Genomic DNA, 16,864 nt, shown 5'->3' on the forward strand with positions numbered 1-16,864 from the left:
GGGAGAGACATCGGCTGAGAGACGGGGAAAAAAAGGAGGAAAAAGAGTGTGAGAGAGGACCAATATAGACATCACAAGCTGTGCTGTCCACTCTGAACTGAGGTGGAGAAAGAAGATACAAAGAGAGAGGGAGAAAGATGACTGAAGAAGTGTGAGCACATGAGAGCGGCAGATGGACCAATAGAAAAGACAGAAATGGGAGTTTATAGAAAAGGCTAAATCTGGCCCATGGTACAGACGTAGCGCTTTGTCACTGCCGCATCACACAGCGAGTCCCATGAGCACTTGGATCACTCACTTTTTGGGTTATATAGTATTATTACTTTGAAACGCTGCAGTGATGACAATGTTAAAGTACAGTCTGTCAGCTTTAATTTCGGGCTGTTTTCATCACAATGCGGATGAACATTCAGAGGACTAAAACCCTCTCTTAGTGCATGTTCTCCCCGTCTACGCATGCCAAAAGTATTTGGACAGATTAAGATTAGGTTTACATTCAAAAAGTCGTCACTATCAAGAGCCAAAATTTTAATATACACTGACGGGACTTTGCCAGAGTGAAGATTGGGGATTAAATGACAGTTGGTAGTTATGGATTATTGCAGCACACGTCAAAGTTTAAGCATTTGTGTTTCCTTGATGCTGTAGTAAGACTCAGCAAGAGTTTGCCTTTCTTAAAGAGCAAATGTGTAAGGAATTTATCAAACAGTGTTTATTTGCACTAATGAAAGCTGTAATCGTTAGCATGTCAGGCTGATTAGCTTACCACCTATAGTAACTGAGGATTACCTCCAAGACCAAGAAGCACGTCTTTCTCTTGACAAAAGTGAAACATACTTATTTGATTTGTCCTTTTTCTTTTGAGGTCATCAGCCATTATTGGTATAAAATGAGTGAGCTTAAAAATTAGCTAACGATAGTTTAATTAGCTAGCTAGCTACAGTTGATAAAATTTGCTAATGAAATGTGGCATTTAAGTTTGAGTTCTGAGAAGTAAATCTGCCACCGTTATTACTGTGAACTGCGAGAATGGAAATCTTAACAAACATAGCAAGAGTAACTAAAAGGGATCAGGGTTCAGCGATCACATTATGAAGCTGGCAGAAAGTCTGTTCATGAAGTTAGACTTGTTTTTAACAAACTTTATCTCCTGCTGCTTCAAAAGCAAGATGGATGACTCCTGCAGACTCTAACATCCAAAAGTGGTTGCAGATTTTTGGACCCCGCTGTATGTGCTCATCCGCAAGCTCCATAGAAGGAACATTGTGTTTTTAATACTGGTTTAATGATTCAGCCAAATATGAATAAAATACTCACAAATTATAACTGAAACCTTTGCTTTATACTTTTGAATTCAAAGGCATTAGAGAGAATGTTTTACCATCCCAATCTGGAAACAGGCATTACAAAACAAAGAAATTATTTGTGTAAAAGAAGATTTAATAAGGCGTAGGAAGGCTTTTGTACTCAGAATATGTGCAAACACTTCAAAGAAGACTCACCTGCATTATTCTGAGGAGAATAGCATGCATTATGCAGTATTTTGCCTTTTCAAGGGTCACATTTACGTGCATTACACAGCAAAAACAACGGGCATTATACAGGCACATCGGTTCATATTCTCCTGGTTATTACTGCATCTTCTCTCTGAACAGAGGAGACTCTGAGTCGGTGGCTTGTAATTGTTGTTCTTGTTCTTGATGTTGTTTATGGTTAATTAATGAGCTTGCGGATCAAAGGGAGAATCCCTGATCCCACTGGAAGTTTCGACCCATATCTCTCCTCTATCCTCCAAAAGCACTTTCCTTCTACTTATCAGTACAACACAGCAGAGATAGAAACATTTTTTTAAAAAACACTACGGGAAAACAAAACAACAACAGAAAATATGAGCTGTAACTGTAAATGCACAGTCACAAGACTCCTAATGTAGTTAGAGTCTGTTTGTTTATTGGATGTGAGTCAGACGTCTGCTGAAGAATTTGGGTTAGGATGATCCAGCCTTTGAGCGAGGTAGTTTACAGCACTAGTGTATGATGTAATGAGGCCTCAATTTGAAGCACAAAAGCCTCTCATCGAATTATGAAATACTTAAATAATTGAGGCACCTTCGAATGATTTAAATTTGCAGGTGCCTTGAGTAAGAGTACACGGTTTCATAGGACAGACTGGCAACAACAAACTGCATCTGCATGAGTAACAGCTGCTTAGAAACGCATCTTCCAGCTTGTATTACATTCATGTATTGTAACACACATTTTGTTCGCAGGCCAAATGGACAAATTACAAAACAGTATTAGTTTGCCCAGTGATGTTATCTCCTCAGATAATTCTGTTGGATCTCTGCTCTAATTAGATGGCTAACAAATTCTGTTCAAAGTGTGCCTGTGCTACAGTAATCTTATGACTAATCTGTTTAATTTGGTGGTGATCGACAGACGGGTCATACAAATGATTTCATACATCTCTAAAGCCCCTGAAAACCTTAATGCCTCAATAAGCAAAATGAAAGCCGAAGGGAACGTCTTATCTTTATTTTTTTTATTAAGAGTTTAATTCAAAAACCCTGTTAATCTGCTCCATCAGGACCGTGTAGGTGAGCTTTGATCTGACTGACAGCTCAACAACCGTCATCAGATTCTGATTCAAATGTCTTTAAACATGGCCTTGTTCCAGGTGAGCCCTGCCCACATCAAACCAGTGAAAGGAACACAGAGAAGGAGAGAAGTACAAAAATCTGTGATGTGAAAAGACCAAAACTGAAAACTGTGTGGACTCCAAGCTGATAACATATTCGTTTTCTGGGTCTGTGAAGGAGCTATTTGAAAGTTTTGCTATTGCTACAAAGCCAACATTAGCATTGGCAGCTGTTAAAGGTGTAGGTTAAAGTGACTCGGCATCGGAGAGTGACAAGACTGGTCGGCCAGGCCGGAGCTAGCTCGTTAGCATGCTAACTTCAGTAGGAGAAAAGCAATAGAAAAAGAAGCAAAAGATGGGTCACTTTCCACCTCTGGAAGACAGCTCTCTGTGAGTAAACGAATGAAGTTTGATGCTGAACTTGCAACGATTCGTCTAGACTGCAACAACATTAGCTATTAGCTAATAGCAATTAGCTTTGTAGCTTTAATCCGGAAGACTGTTTAGTCTCTGTTGAAAGTTTCTTAGTTATTTGAACATGAAAGTTCAGTCAGTAGTTTAAGAAAATAATCTAAAATCAAGGTCAACTTACAAGCTTTTTTTCCCCTAAACTTTTAATCAACCCATGGTCTTTATAGCGCCAATAGCAGCATTAGCATGACATCCGAGCAAAAGAGTTTGCTCAGTTGTCATGCGGGTCACATGACGAGAGTATAGGTGGTTGTATATGTTGTATTTTCATAGTTATATTAAGTCAGACATACAGTAGTCTCTTGTGGGCAGCTTTTCTATTAATTTCACTTTGGTTTGTAAATTATCATTCAACCCACTTGTAGGCAGCATTAATAACTTCTTAAAAAGATTCAAATTTCCTTTTTCCGAGACACGAACGTAGCCTCGCCTCACTCGAGAAGAGTCCTTGAACGTCTCTTTCACAAGTGGCTTAAAACACCGAGTCTGAAAATCCAAAGTGCGTAAGGAGAGGCGAGTCTTCACACTCTGTCTGTTTTTATCAGTTTGTCTGTACGACAACTGAGAGACACCAACAATAATTATGCTGCCAACGGCATCCTGACATTATTCTATACCGTATGGGTAAAAAACACTCAGTGATAATTCAATAACTCAATGCCACATCGACGCAAATATCACTTCAGTTTCAGAATGGATTAAAAATGTAATTATAACAAACAGTCACACGCTGGCGAGTGTGAATGATCTGCAGGCCGATAAGTCCAGAGGGACGGTTGTGTACTGTACAGGCTACCATCAGCTTGACACCAACAGCCTGTGAGCACTGATAAGAGGACGCGTTACATCACTACCTGCCCACCTTTCCCTTATCAGTCCAGCCTCACAGATCAGTGTCATGGAGTTTTGCTGTTTCTCTGAAATCTCAGCGGACGACCTGAATTATGTAATTTGTTTTTATTTCTCACACTCAATGAAAAATACCACGCAATAAAGATGTAAATTAATAAGCTTTTGCATTTATCCCCCTTGAGTTGTTGTAGTTTTACTTTCTTCCCTCCTCGATTTTATCTCTCTCTCTGCATCCGTCCGTCTTTCTCTCATTTCATTCTCTTTTTCGTTCATTTCCCGACAAGCGCCGGTCCGCTGGGATATGTTGAAGAGCCCTCCCACTTTCAAACCCAATTAGATCAAGCATCCATGTAGATTTGTGCGAGAATTCCCCACTTATCCTGACATGAAGTTTACACAACTGGTGAATGCACGCACGCACGAACGAACGCATTAACACACCTCATATCACTGCGTCGCTGTCACAGGTGAGAAGTGAAGGAGAGGAGCTAAAGGAGTGACGAGAGAGAGTAAGAAGTGTGAACAAGGGAGTAAGAAAGCAGAAGAAGAAGATCCTGGAATCATCAAAGGGTAAAAATAAACACTTCCTCCGCAAGTCACTGCTGTGTTCATGTTCTTAGTCAGTTTGGTTAAATAATTGTTCAAGGGTGGATGAAACTAAGGTAAAAGATTATTTAAAATAGAAAACACAGATGATCAGGCAACCCAGGTTGACAGACACCTGTCATTCAAACAGCTGGTAAGAGGTTCAGCTGTGTTTAATGAATCAGGAAAGGATGTATACTACACCCCTAATCATGTTTTTTATTTATTAGAAATTACAAGCACAGAAGGAGCTGCATTAAAGATGCACTAATCAATGTTTTTATATCAGCAATGGATCAAGTGAATGTGTATAAAGTGAAAGGGGTTGTTATTAAATCCACAGAGAATTATGACCCAACTCTGCAGTTCTTCAGCTCTACTGAGCCTTTTAGACTCTACGTGTAAGTTTTCTCTGCCGCCGAACATAGTTACTATCAAAAAATGATGAGACGAGTCGGAGCTAGCTTGTTAGCGTGCTAGCTTCAGTAGAAGAAAAGACGTGATAGAGACACTAGTTAACATCGGTGTTGCTGACAACTCTTCGCGAGTGAAGGAATGAAGTTGGATGCTGAACTGGCAACGTTTCCTCTACACTGGTAAGTAAACAGCTGTTATTTTGCTATGTGATAGCAAGACGTACAAATAGCTTCTTGAAAGCTTGTTGTATTGATTTTCTGATCTACAAACTCCACTCTCATCACCCTCGTTTCCAGCTCCAGCAGGCAACTGTTTTCAGCAAAACGGCTCTTGTTAAGACACTTCACACGACCTGCCCAGCAACAAACAGCAGGCAGACAACGTTAGCAACTAGCTGATGAACATACTGGAGCATTTAGCAGCTAGAAAGCCAGATAGTTCCCTCAAGAGCTGGTGAAGAGAGAGAATATTTCACTCGAATTAATCAGGAGAGCAGAAACACAACTCCAAACGAATGCTAATGCTTCTGCATGTGTAAATTAGCAATTGTTTCATGATAAGTTTATGTGTTGATGTGTTTTCAGCTTGTTCTCCCGCCCATAAGAAGCCAAAACACCAACTAATGCATCTTTAAGGATATCTAATAAACTGACTCAGCAAAATCTATGGCCAGTGGATTTTTTTCTCAATTTAAATCTGTAAATTCAGTGCTTTTATTTCTATACCTCATCAGCATCTAAAGCGACAAACATTTGACGTCTTGAATGCTGCAATCAGTATCTTTCAGTGGAACCGGGAATATAGGGCGACATTCAGTGACAAGCTTTAAAAACCACTGACCTGCAGAGCTGCACTGTGGCTTTTCACATGGCCGATAATGTGTTTAAAGCCCCGTCACCGCCTCCACCCTCAATTGCGAGGCCAGTTGAAGGGGTAACACTTGCCAATAGGAAAACTCTCTCCTGTCACCTGAAATGCCTTCTCATGGAGCCGTGCACAGTGCACAGCCTGACAGGACACGAGAACAGATGAGGATGCGCCGGGAAAAGAGCATCGAGCCACTTGAGATTTGGCTCAAATATAAACAAAGCCAAAGTCAATACAACGCATTAGCATCAATAAATTAAAACTGAAGTAGGTCACAAACACAGGCGTATTTCCCAGGTTAATGAAGGCAGAGTCCTGTCCAATATTTATTTGTGTCTGGCCTGTATGTATCCAACGAGGCTCGATGTGACATTTCCAAAAAAATCAATAACTTGGTCAGTCAGATTTTGTCTCAGTTGCTGAAGCGAGACAGCTGAATCAGGAGTGTTGACAGCTACTCATGTAAAATCATGATCGTCAATCTCCACATCAGGGCCGAGGGAATGAACATACACACACACACAGTACTGTACACACACCAGCACACTGTTAACTATATACTAAATTCCTCAATCTGTCCCAGATATAAAAACACTGTTCCACATTCATCCAGGTCGTCAGTCTATCACAGGGCTGACATATAGAGACAAACAACCATTCACGCTCACATTCACACCTACAGGCATTTTTAGAGTCGCCAATTCACCTGCTGTTCTCGTCTTTGGACTGTGGGAGAACCCACGCAGACACGGGGAGAACGTGCAAACGCCACACAGAAAGGCTAGTGAGGAACAATACTGACAACATCCTGCAGAACCTGTTCGCCGCACATCTTTCTTGTTCCCTCTCTTCTCTGTGGCTCCTCCAGCTGGAGACCCAGCAGCAGCAGCAGCAGCAGCAGCAGCCTTGCCTCTGTAGCCGCTTCTTTTTTTTTACTATATTTCTGCTGGACAACTTGTCACATGCCAGAGAGAAGGAAAACACCTGTGTTCTGCATGACAGGCTTATTTAAACAAAGCCACATCAGGTCCCGGCTGGCGTGGGACCAGAGCACCAGAGCAGAGCCTGCAGTGCGTTTGTGTCCCACTGCCGTCCTCCAGGCTCCTGTTCAAGTCCAATCGAAACTGACAGCCAAGCAAATGAACAAATAAATAAGTAAACACCATTAAAAATGCACCACACATACATGTGCATAAATAAGTGTTTAATTATTCATGTAGACGCACCCCACACCACCACCCCCCACCCCCAGCTCCCAGCACACCTCAATATCCATTAGAAAACACAGACGTTGCCTCTATTTTCTTCTGCCAATGTCACTCTCACTGGGAGTGTTGCTTCAGTGGTCAAACTAACAGGAAACTGGCCACAGCTCGCATCATCGCTCACGCAGCTGGCAGTATTATGCCTGATGTCCAATTATTACAGAGCTTCGCCGTGCGCTGCAATCCAAATATTTGAGATGAACCTGCTCGGGGAATAGCTCTCAGAGCCGTTAAGAAGCAAATTAAATCAATGCAAGTGAAATGTACAACTCTCTGCTTTATTTAGATAAAGCAGGTGGGTGAGAATTTTAAATTCCCTGCACGGCTCTAACAAACTGAAAAACTTACTCTTATCATTCTTGCTTTAACTCTGTTTGCTAACGTACCAACTTAGATATTACAAAAAAAAAAAAAAAATTCCAGTCTACACCAATAAATCATTACCACATATGAGTTTAATTACTGTCAACCAACAAGATTATTGGCTCCTACGCTGTTTTTTTTTTAACATTGTGTGGCAGCAGGTCAAACATGGAGAGAAATCTAATGAACTGGCTCGTTCTTCTAGAGCCGGAGGTTCAGTGAAACAAACAAGACAAACCTTAGACTGAAGAATCTTCTTTAAAACAAGGAGCAATGTGATTTACGTTGTCGGAATTTGGACAAAGAGACTAGAAATAGTCTGAACCAAGGTTTATTCATTTACAGCAATTACACATACTATATGTAACACTGAATTTCCTTTATATTTAAGTATAAAAGAAAAGGGAATAAAGGGAAATAAGATTAGCTTATCTTAGCATACAGAGTAGAAGCAGGGGGAAACAGCTTCCATCTGCCAGCACTTTAATTAAAAGGTCTTTAATCCGTACACAAACCAAAATGTAGAAGCAACAACTTGTGTTAGTTACGTGTCAGACTGCAGCTGTGTCCCAATTCATGGGCTGCATCCTGCGTTTAAAGACTGATTGTGTCACTGGGCTCCCCCCAATATTCGAAGGCTCCTTCAAAATGCGGCCGAGCGATGCGGCTTTCTTTTCCTGGGCAAAGAAGGCTTAAACGTACGTATCCCAAGATTCATTGCATGCTGCATGAAAGTAATATGGCCGCAAGCAACACCAACCCAGAGCCCCGAGGATTCAACTTTGAAATGTAAGTGTTGAGTTTCAGCTCGATGCAACAGCTCATGGTACAAAGTTAGGTAGGTTGCTAGGTGACAGGAGCGATGCTATGCAACACAAAGGTAAGGGCGGGGAGAGCTGGTGATGCAAAGTGAAAACGGCGGCTACGGAGGCCGCGTCCTCCGAAGGATGCAGACCTCTGAGAATTGGGATGCAGCCTATTTCTAAGCCAGGCCAGTGTCGTCCTGGCAACCAGCGGAGACTCCAGACTAGTTTGTTTCCCTCTGTCTTTATGCTAAGCTAAGATAACCGTCTCCTTGCTCTAGCTTCACATTGAGCTTACGGACATGAAAGTGATATTGATCTAATCAAATTCTCAGCAACAAAGTGAATAAAAATATTCCCCATAATGTTGAACTGCTCTTTTAAGTGCGGGGGGGTGTTGCTTTTAAAATGTAGCGCACGCAGAAAAAACCTGCAATTCACAATTATTTGTTACCCACCGAGACAAATGAACTTCTGGAACGCAGACCTGTGGAGAGAGAGACACAGCACCCACCTCTATGAGTTTACGTTCATAGCTGGCAGCCAGCTCCTCGATGTCACCCATGAACTTGTTCTGTGGGACGGGGGCCTGATCCTCGCTTGACCGCAACACCGACAGGGCTGCAGCAGAAAGAGAGAGAGAGAGAGAGAGAGAGAGAACGCAGGCAGGGTTACACATCTGTACAAATACTATGGCGTGTCAAAAACACACACACACACACACACAGCGCCGAGAAACTCCTCTCACAATAAATTATAAACAGTGGGTTTCTGCCAATTATGCGCATTGTGTCGTCGTCTGTGGCGAGTTGTGACACCTGCGGCTGTTTGATGCTTTTGTTTTAGCAGCGAGAGACGGTGCACAGGGAGCAGCACATCTATATAACACACACATTACCAGCCAGGAAAGAGCCATGAATCCCCATTTTATTTAATCAATGTCATAAACTGTAGTAGATATGAGTCATGCGCCTCACAAAAACACATATAATCATGCGGGTCAGGCGTGCAAACACACACCCACAGAGAGCCGCGCATTAGCACACAAAGTCCTCCTGTTATTGCTTGCATACTTCCTTGTACGTACAATATAAAACGCTGTTGCACACATGCATTTTTCTTCCTGAGAAAAAACTTCTTTCTGTTTTGTCAAGATGATAAACTCCCCCTCTCTCACCACAGCCTGTTCACACTGAGTTTATTGTTTCTTTGCACTACTATAGCTCACTAACCTGCTAAAGTCATCATGACGGAGCCTAAAGCGCCGCTTCTCAGCCCATAAACATCAGCTAATCGGGTTCCAGTCAGAGTGATAGGAGCAGAGAGAAAGAGAGAGAGAGTGGAGGGAAAGTACAGACATAGAAATTCAGCACGTCCAAAGGCACAGAGCTCGAATGAACGTGTGGCGGCGGCTCTTTGGGCAGGAGCTTTTAGAAAATGTACTGCTGGACTGTGATTAGATAAAGGGTTAAAAGCCAGCAAGTGTCTGAATGTCTAGACAGAGCGAGGCAGGTATTGACGAGGGAGGTTGTCTCAGACCGCAGGGGGAAAAGCTGCTGAGAATCACAGGCAGGTACAGGTACACAAATAAGAGCACTGATGGACCGAGGGTAGCAGCGTGGTACCGAGGCGGTTTAACGCGTCACTCAAAGGCTATTTGGCAAAAAAGGGAGAAAAGTACTGAACCGAGTGACAGTAAATGTTCAACGTTCAAACCACTTTTCCATCGGCTCAATGGAAACCATCGTTGCGGAGGGTGAGAATCATTTTGAGAATAAAGAACAGGTGAACCAAGAGAACCAAATTCTTTTGTACCTCAACTTTAAAAAATACTCTATGCAACCCCCGACGGGGGGGGGGGGGGCTTAGCAGTCAATATGGCGACTATGGCGTCTTTCTCACTGAGCCAGATTCAATCCAGTGCACCGTGATGTCATCCAGCAAGACGCTGCACTGGCCAATCACATACATCCAATCGCGGATGCAGGCCGGTACCATCACCTGGACTTCCTGGATCATATATCACCGTCTCACACGGTCTAACACCCCCCACCCCACCCACCCACCCACCGTGTTGTTTTACTGTGTCAGACTGGACGGGAAGCGTCTCTGAACAGCCACTCCTGTGTTATCTCGGCTGTATGCTTCGGGGCATTGTTGTGCTTAAAGGTCGACGACCTCACTTCACTTATCCTTTGCTGAACGTTCAGATGACGCGTATCAATAATACTGATTCTCAGTCTGTTCATTCTAAATGTTCGCACAACTATAGACTTGAGATACAAAGAATGCTGCATCATTTCCACGTTGAACTTTGCTGTAAAGATCATCACAATTATCTCTGTGCAGAGTTCTCTCTCGACATATTCTGTCTCAGAATATGAAAAAACTTTTCTCCTTTCTGTTTTCTAGCGGTTTCATTATTTGTTATATAACCTCCAAAATGAAAAATCAAATCATTTTTACTTTTTGACCATGAAATTGTAAAACTGAAGTAACTGCCTGCCTCGTGAAAAAAAACTGGTATTTAAATTTAAATTTTGTATTTTGCTTTTATACTTGTTTTTCTGGTTTTTGAACACCCGTTTCTGAGAGCAAGATGGACCGATTAAAAGATGGTCGACCTCGCATCAAGGTTTCTGAAGCTCAGTTCGAGTGACCGCTGAGTTCTCTCGGCCAACTCTAGGAAGAGTCCTGTCGCTCCTGGGAATAAACAAAGCTTTAGAAATGGTATTACAGCCTGTCCTCACCCTGATCTATTCATCAGCACATTTCATCACAGAGAATCCTCAGATACTTTGGCTTATTTTTGTCCTGTCATGCAGTTTGAATTGTGGGACCTGACACACGCAGGCCTGTGCTTTTCTAAATGATGTCCAATCAGTACTTCAGTTTGCCACAGCTGGACTCCAATCAAGTCGTAGACACATCTCAAGGAAAATTAAAGCAAAGAGAACGCACATAACCACAATCTGAAGTGCCACAGCGAAGGGTCTGAAAAGAGATTTCAGTTTTTGATTTCTAATAAATGAGCAAACATTTCTGAAAACATGTTTTCACTTTGTTATTATGGACTATTGAGTTTAGATTGATGGACATGTAAATGGCAGTTTTATCTATTTCAAATTAAATCTACGACACAATAAAGTGAGCAGAAGATGAAGGGGTCCGAATGTTTTCTGAAGCCACTGTAAAACAGGAACCACCGTTAGGAACAATCTTAATTAAAAACAAATTTTCCACGGTCCAATTTTAAATTAATTTTATCATTCCAGGTTTTTCGGAGGCGCTCTTAATTTCAAACTGGTGATGTTTCATTAACAAACCTGCCTCTGTGACCTGCTGCTGCTGCTGCGTGACTCACAATTTGAGTTTTACATTTCTATGAAAACATGTTTCAACTTGTTCAAAATGCTAATTTGCTGAGAGCAACAATTAAAATACTCAGAGTGATTCACTTCATAACGTCTGAGATGAAGGAAAATCATCACAATTGCCTTTTTTTTAATTAAAATGCTGTCCTTTGTTTTTTTTTTTAACAAGTTATCAGCTGATCAATTCTTGTTTCAGTGCTAATTTAGAACCCTGAATAAACCAACAAACACAGATCACAGATGCACTCTCTCTCACACACACACACACACACACACACACACACACACACACACACACACACACACACACACACTGTATATAGAGGCCGACGCATTATCATGGTTCCTGCAAAGGCCCCAGCAGCACAGCAATCCCCGAGCTTATCTTTGGCCCACCAATAGCTCTGTACCACACACCTCGGTCTGCAGCCTGTGCACACACATGAACACACACATGAACACACACATGAACACACACATGAACACACACACACACACACACACACACACACACACACACACACACACAACACACACACATACATACATACACACACACACACACACAAAGAATGGAAATATTAATATACATACTGTGTATTTTACTGTAAAAATGACGGTGAGAGACACACACACACAAAAATAGAAACAAGGGCATAAAGAGCAAACACACACACACACACACACACACACACACACACACACACACACACACACACGGAGGATTGCTGCTGCTCTTGTGATACCAATTTGCCTCAGCTATGAGTTTTTTTCCCCTTAAGTTGGATTTGAGTTACCTGTCATACTGATAGGCTCTTAATAAAGAAACATACAGTGTGTGTGTGTGTGTGTGTGTGTGTGTGTGTGTGTGTGTGTGTGTACGTCTGTGTGTGTGTGGGGGGGTTGACACAGATGTTCCTGACTCTAGGAAATTGGCAGACAGCTGGTCTGAAATAACAAAACTAACTGAGCAACACTCCCCAGCAGCTGTGTGTGTGTGTGTGTGTGTGTGTGTGTGTGTGTGTGTGTGTGCGTGCATGCGTGTGTGAAAGCCTCACAAATGTTGAGCTAAATATGAGCCACACATTAAAGAGTGTCACATCGAATTCTAAAACTGTTTACTGTGTGTGTGTGTGTGTGTGTGTGTGTGTGTGTGTGTGTGTTTTGTGCCGCACTGTCCTTTTCCCTGAGGTGTGTGTCCCCTGGGTTTTCACCTGAGTGTGTGCATCTCCAGAGGCGTCTCTCTAATGATCGCAGTGTGTGAGACAATGAGCCAGTTTAGAGGGGGAGTCCACTGAGAGATGACACACACACACACACACACACACACACACACACACACACACAGGCCAGTGGCTGCACCTCCACGTGTTCGAACGAGCAGCAGAGATATCTGGATAAGCTTTTCCTTCTGCTGTGGCGACACTGGCATCGTATTTATTACAGCATGTGATATCGTCCACACGGGGACCTTAAACTTCAGACCCCATTCACACCTGGCGTGAACAGGCACTGACGTGAATCAGGAAAACACATTATTAGTAATCAGAATCCAATCAGCTGGACGGCTTAACGCTCCTCACATATAAACTCAACATGTGCATTGCACTTGGCTTCATTATACTGTGAACGAAACAACAGCGAGCGGCTTCCCATTGATAAAAGATTCAGGTGGTTGCTGGCGTCCAGTTGTTTCAGAGACTTCCATCCTTTGTTTTTCTTGGGTTTCTCCTCAGACTCCCGGGAGCGCAGAGCTGAGTGAGCAGCAGCAGCAAGATAGAGATCATACATTGATAATGGTCTACTGTACACACACACACACACACACACACACACACACACACACACAGTGGATTCCCCTCAGAACACAAGAGATCCTGAATAAGAAGAAGGAGCAGGCAGGCGGAGCGAAAGACGTGTAAAGAAGCAACAAAAAGGTGGTTGATACCGAGAAAAGCAGGTCGGGGGTTATCAATAAATTCAGCCTAATTGTTTCAACGAGCCACGCTCCACGGCTCTTTCATTACTGCCCAATAACCGTGATGTTACATCACCGTGGCAGTAAAATTTGGAATTTTTCCATCCGTTGCATTTTCCATGTTGTTGTTTTTCTCGCAGATTAAAAACGATTGTAACCGTGACGCACGGAGCAGATGGACACCACAGCTCGCTACATAACAATCTGCTGTCTCAGGCAAAGTCTCTCTCATTTGTCTGGCCTGGGGTGTCAAGGGCAAGCTGCTGAAAACTGCCTACTGTCTGCAGGTCAAGAGATCAAGAGGAAGACTCACAGCTGAAACTGGGGGGGGTGGTGGTGGTGTTGGGGGGCGGCACAGGGTGAAACATGAACAGGCCGAGACATTTCCTCTCTCCAGTGTCCTGCTGTTGCTACCAGCTGGAGGGACGGGTTCGAGACGAGAGGAGACAGCGTAATTCGGTTTGACCTTATAAGTTACTGCTCTGTGACACGGCGAGGGGGAAAGCAGAAGGGCGGGAACACAGGCATTTCAGCAACAGGGTATATACCCTCAACCCCTGACATCAGGAGAAGCCTGATACATCCTCTGGAAACTTTGACGGGTGATAACAACGTCGGTGCCAGCTGTGGAGAGAGAGAGAGAGAGAGAGAGAGAAGCTGACACACTTGACTAACGCTGCTCCGTCCATTAGCGGTAAGGAGACGCGGCTCTGCATCGGCGACCCCGAAGCGCACAGAGCGGCCTGTCCCGCTCCAGCCGAGCCCGAGCGAGCCTGCTAAATAAAACATGCGCGGGGCTCCCGCCACAATGGGGACTAATGCGCAATCAAGTGAAGCGCTCCTTGTAATGCCGTATAACAGCACAAACCCGCGGCACTCACACCGCTGTGAAATTGGGGGCTCTTGTGAATCTCGTCTTCCATATCTTATCGTCTTATGAAATCGCTCCATCCCTCGCAGCTCCCGCTCCACATCCTTTGTTCTTTTTGTTTTGGTGCCCCTAACTTTCTTTCATCTCCTTTCACTTAAAAACATGTCCTTTTTTTTTTTTCTCTCTATGAAGTATTGATTCAGCTTATTTTTTTTCTTGTCTTTGTTGCATCTTTACTTCCAAACGCATGTATTCCCCGTGTTCTGCTCATGTACGCAACCTTCATTCATCCTTCCTCACTTCACCTTTGAAATCTTCCTCACTCCTCACCCATTCTTCCTCTTCCTCCTCATTGTCTCTCTCTCATCTCCTCTTTAATTTATTTTCCCCGCTCTTATCAATCATTCATTGTCATTCAGTTTCACCTGGCAGTGTGCGGCGCTGTGGTGCTGCAGCAGTCGCAACCCGCCAATCACACATGTTGCAAAGACCGGCCACTTTCCATTATGCATATCAATGAAAACATGCATAAAAACATTTTCACACACCAACACACACACACACACACACACACAACACACACACACACACACACACACACACACAGGTGAGCGCCACCGCACACGTAGACAGATGTGGAAGCAAATTGAGATTTAAGGTTCATCTGTTTTTGATTTTAAATAAAACTACACAATCAAAAAATCATGAGAATTACAACAAATATCTTTGTTCCTGGACACGTACAAGAGCATGCATTCTTCACACACACACACACACACACACACACACACACACACACACACACACACACACACACACACACACACACACACACACACACACACACACACACACACACACACACACAAAGTTGAGTTAATAACGCAGTCAGACCATACATTGTTGACGGGCTGGCTGGGGAGCAGGCGGGCGGCTGGCGGAGTTAATTAAGGAGTGCTAATCAAAAGCAATCTTCTTTCATTTTCTAATCGTTCATAGTTCATTTCTCATGTTGACCCCCCCCCCCCCTTCAGATAACAGAGGCCTTCGAGTATCAGCACATGTATGTGTGTTGACAACGGGGGGGGGGGGCCGCAAAGGTGTGGACGTGCTTCAATCAGAGACCGACGCGCACACACAAAAACACACACTGATGTGCAGAGCGGGAGAACAGTTTGTAAAGCAGTTTGAGTTTATTGGCGGATTCTCACTTGAACAAAGAAAACCGAGAAATGTGAACAAAGAGAAACGTGTTGAGTCTGAGAACAGCCGACTCTCCTCTGAGCAAACTATCAAACACATCAAGTAAACATTGTGATTAACGAGTGACGCTGCAGCACGCCGCACCACGCTAATGTTTCCATTGAATTAGCAGCTCATATCGTCTAAGGCGGAGTCTTTTAACCCGGAAGTGAATGCTGATTGAACCCTTTTCCAATGCCGACAAACCTGTATAAAATGGGCTTCTTTTACAGTAGAAATGCCTTGTATGTACAAACATGTATCCACCACACACACACACACACACACACACACACACACACACACACACACACACACACACACACACACACACACACACACACACACACACACACACACACACACACACACACACACACACACACTCAAAGCTATCATTTCAAAACCATCATGGCTGCCCGTGCCGATGCTCTACTTTCTCTTCGAGCTTCTTCTTCCACTCTGTTCTGATGGAAGTATCCAGAATATATATATCCAATCACAGCAAACCGCTATCATCTACCATCCATCACCACCCGACCACAGACGGCGTGCAGCCCAGAATCACACAACGGGTGAAAAGTGGTTGAAAGCATTTTTCTTCAGCCACAGAATCTTTTTTTTTTTTTTTTTTCCCATCACACACCAGGTCAAATTATGTCCCAACCATCTGAACAGAAATCCAAAGAAACTATTTTGTTTCCTGGAAAATATCGTGATTTTCTACTTGATTGTGCTTTTCAGTCGGACACCGGCCGGCTGCCTTAACGCCACGTCCTTTTAACGTCAAAAGCTTCAGCTGAATACTATCAGCAAATCAGATACCGGCAGATGGTGAGGAATACAAATGAGCAAACATTTCCTGTTTCATAGTAACGAGATGTCGCAGGCCTGGTGACATAACAGCATCATAAGATGGCCGTGACTCATGCACAACATTTGTAAAAGGAAAAGAAAACAGCAACAGTGTGCTGGTATTTTTTGGTTTTTTTTTTTTAACACCAGTAATCAGATTGTGTTGATGATAATATGAGGAGTCAATAACACGTCAACACGACTCAACAACGGCCTCGGACTTGATGTTCCTTCTTGAATATTTCATCTGTGCTGTTTAACCTGCACGCGTGGGAATTGTTAAA

The 16,864-nt window shown here is 43.2% G+C and overlaps 1 protein-coding gene across 1 annotated transcript in view; it reads right to left on the bottom strand.

Moving 5' to 3' along the window:
* snx29 (sorting nexin 29) overlaps positions 1–16,864 on the bottom strand; it is a 128,032-nt gene that overhangs the window by 57,068 nt on the left and 54,100 nt on the right. Inside the window, exon 15 of the mRNA XM_056365893.1 lies at positions 8,775–8,881. Coding sequence (XP_056221868.1) covers positions 8,775–8,881 — 107 coding nt within the window. The remainder of the gene's footprint in view (positions 1–8,774; positions 8,882–16,864) is intronic.

This window comes from Seriola aureovittata, chromosome 21, assembly GCF_021018895.1.
Source record: "Seriola aureovittata isolate HTS-2021-v1 ecotype China chromosome 21, ASM2101889v1, whole genome shotgun sequence".
NCBI lineage: Eukaryota > Metazoa > Chordata > Actinopteri > Carangiformes > Carangidae > Seriola > Seriola aureovittata.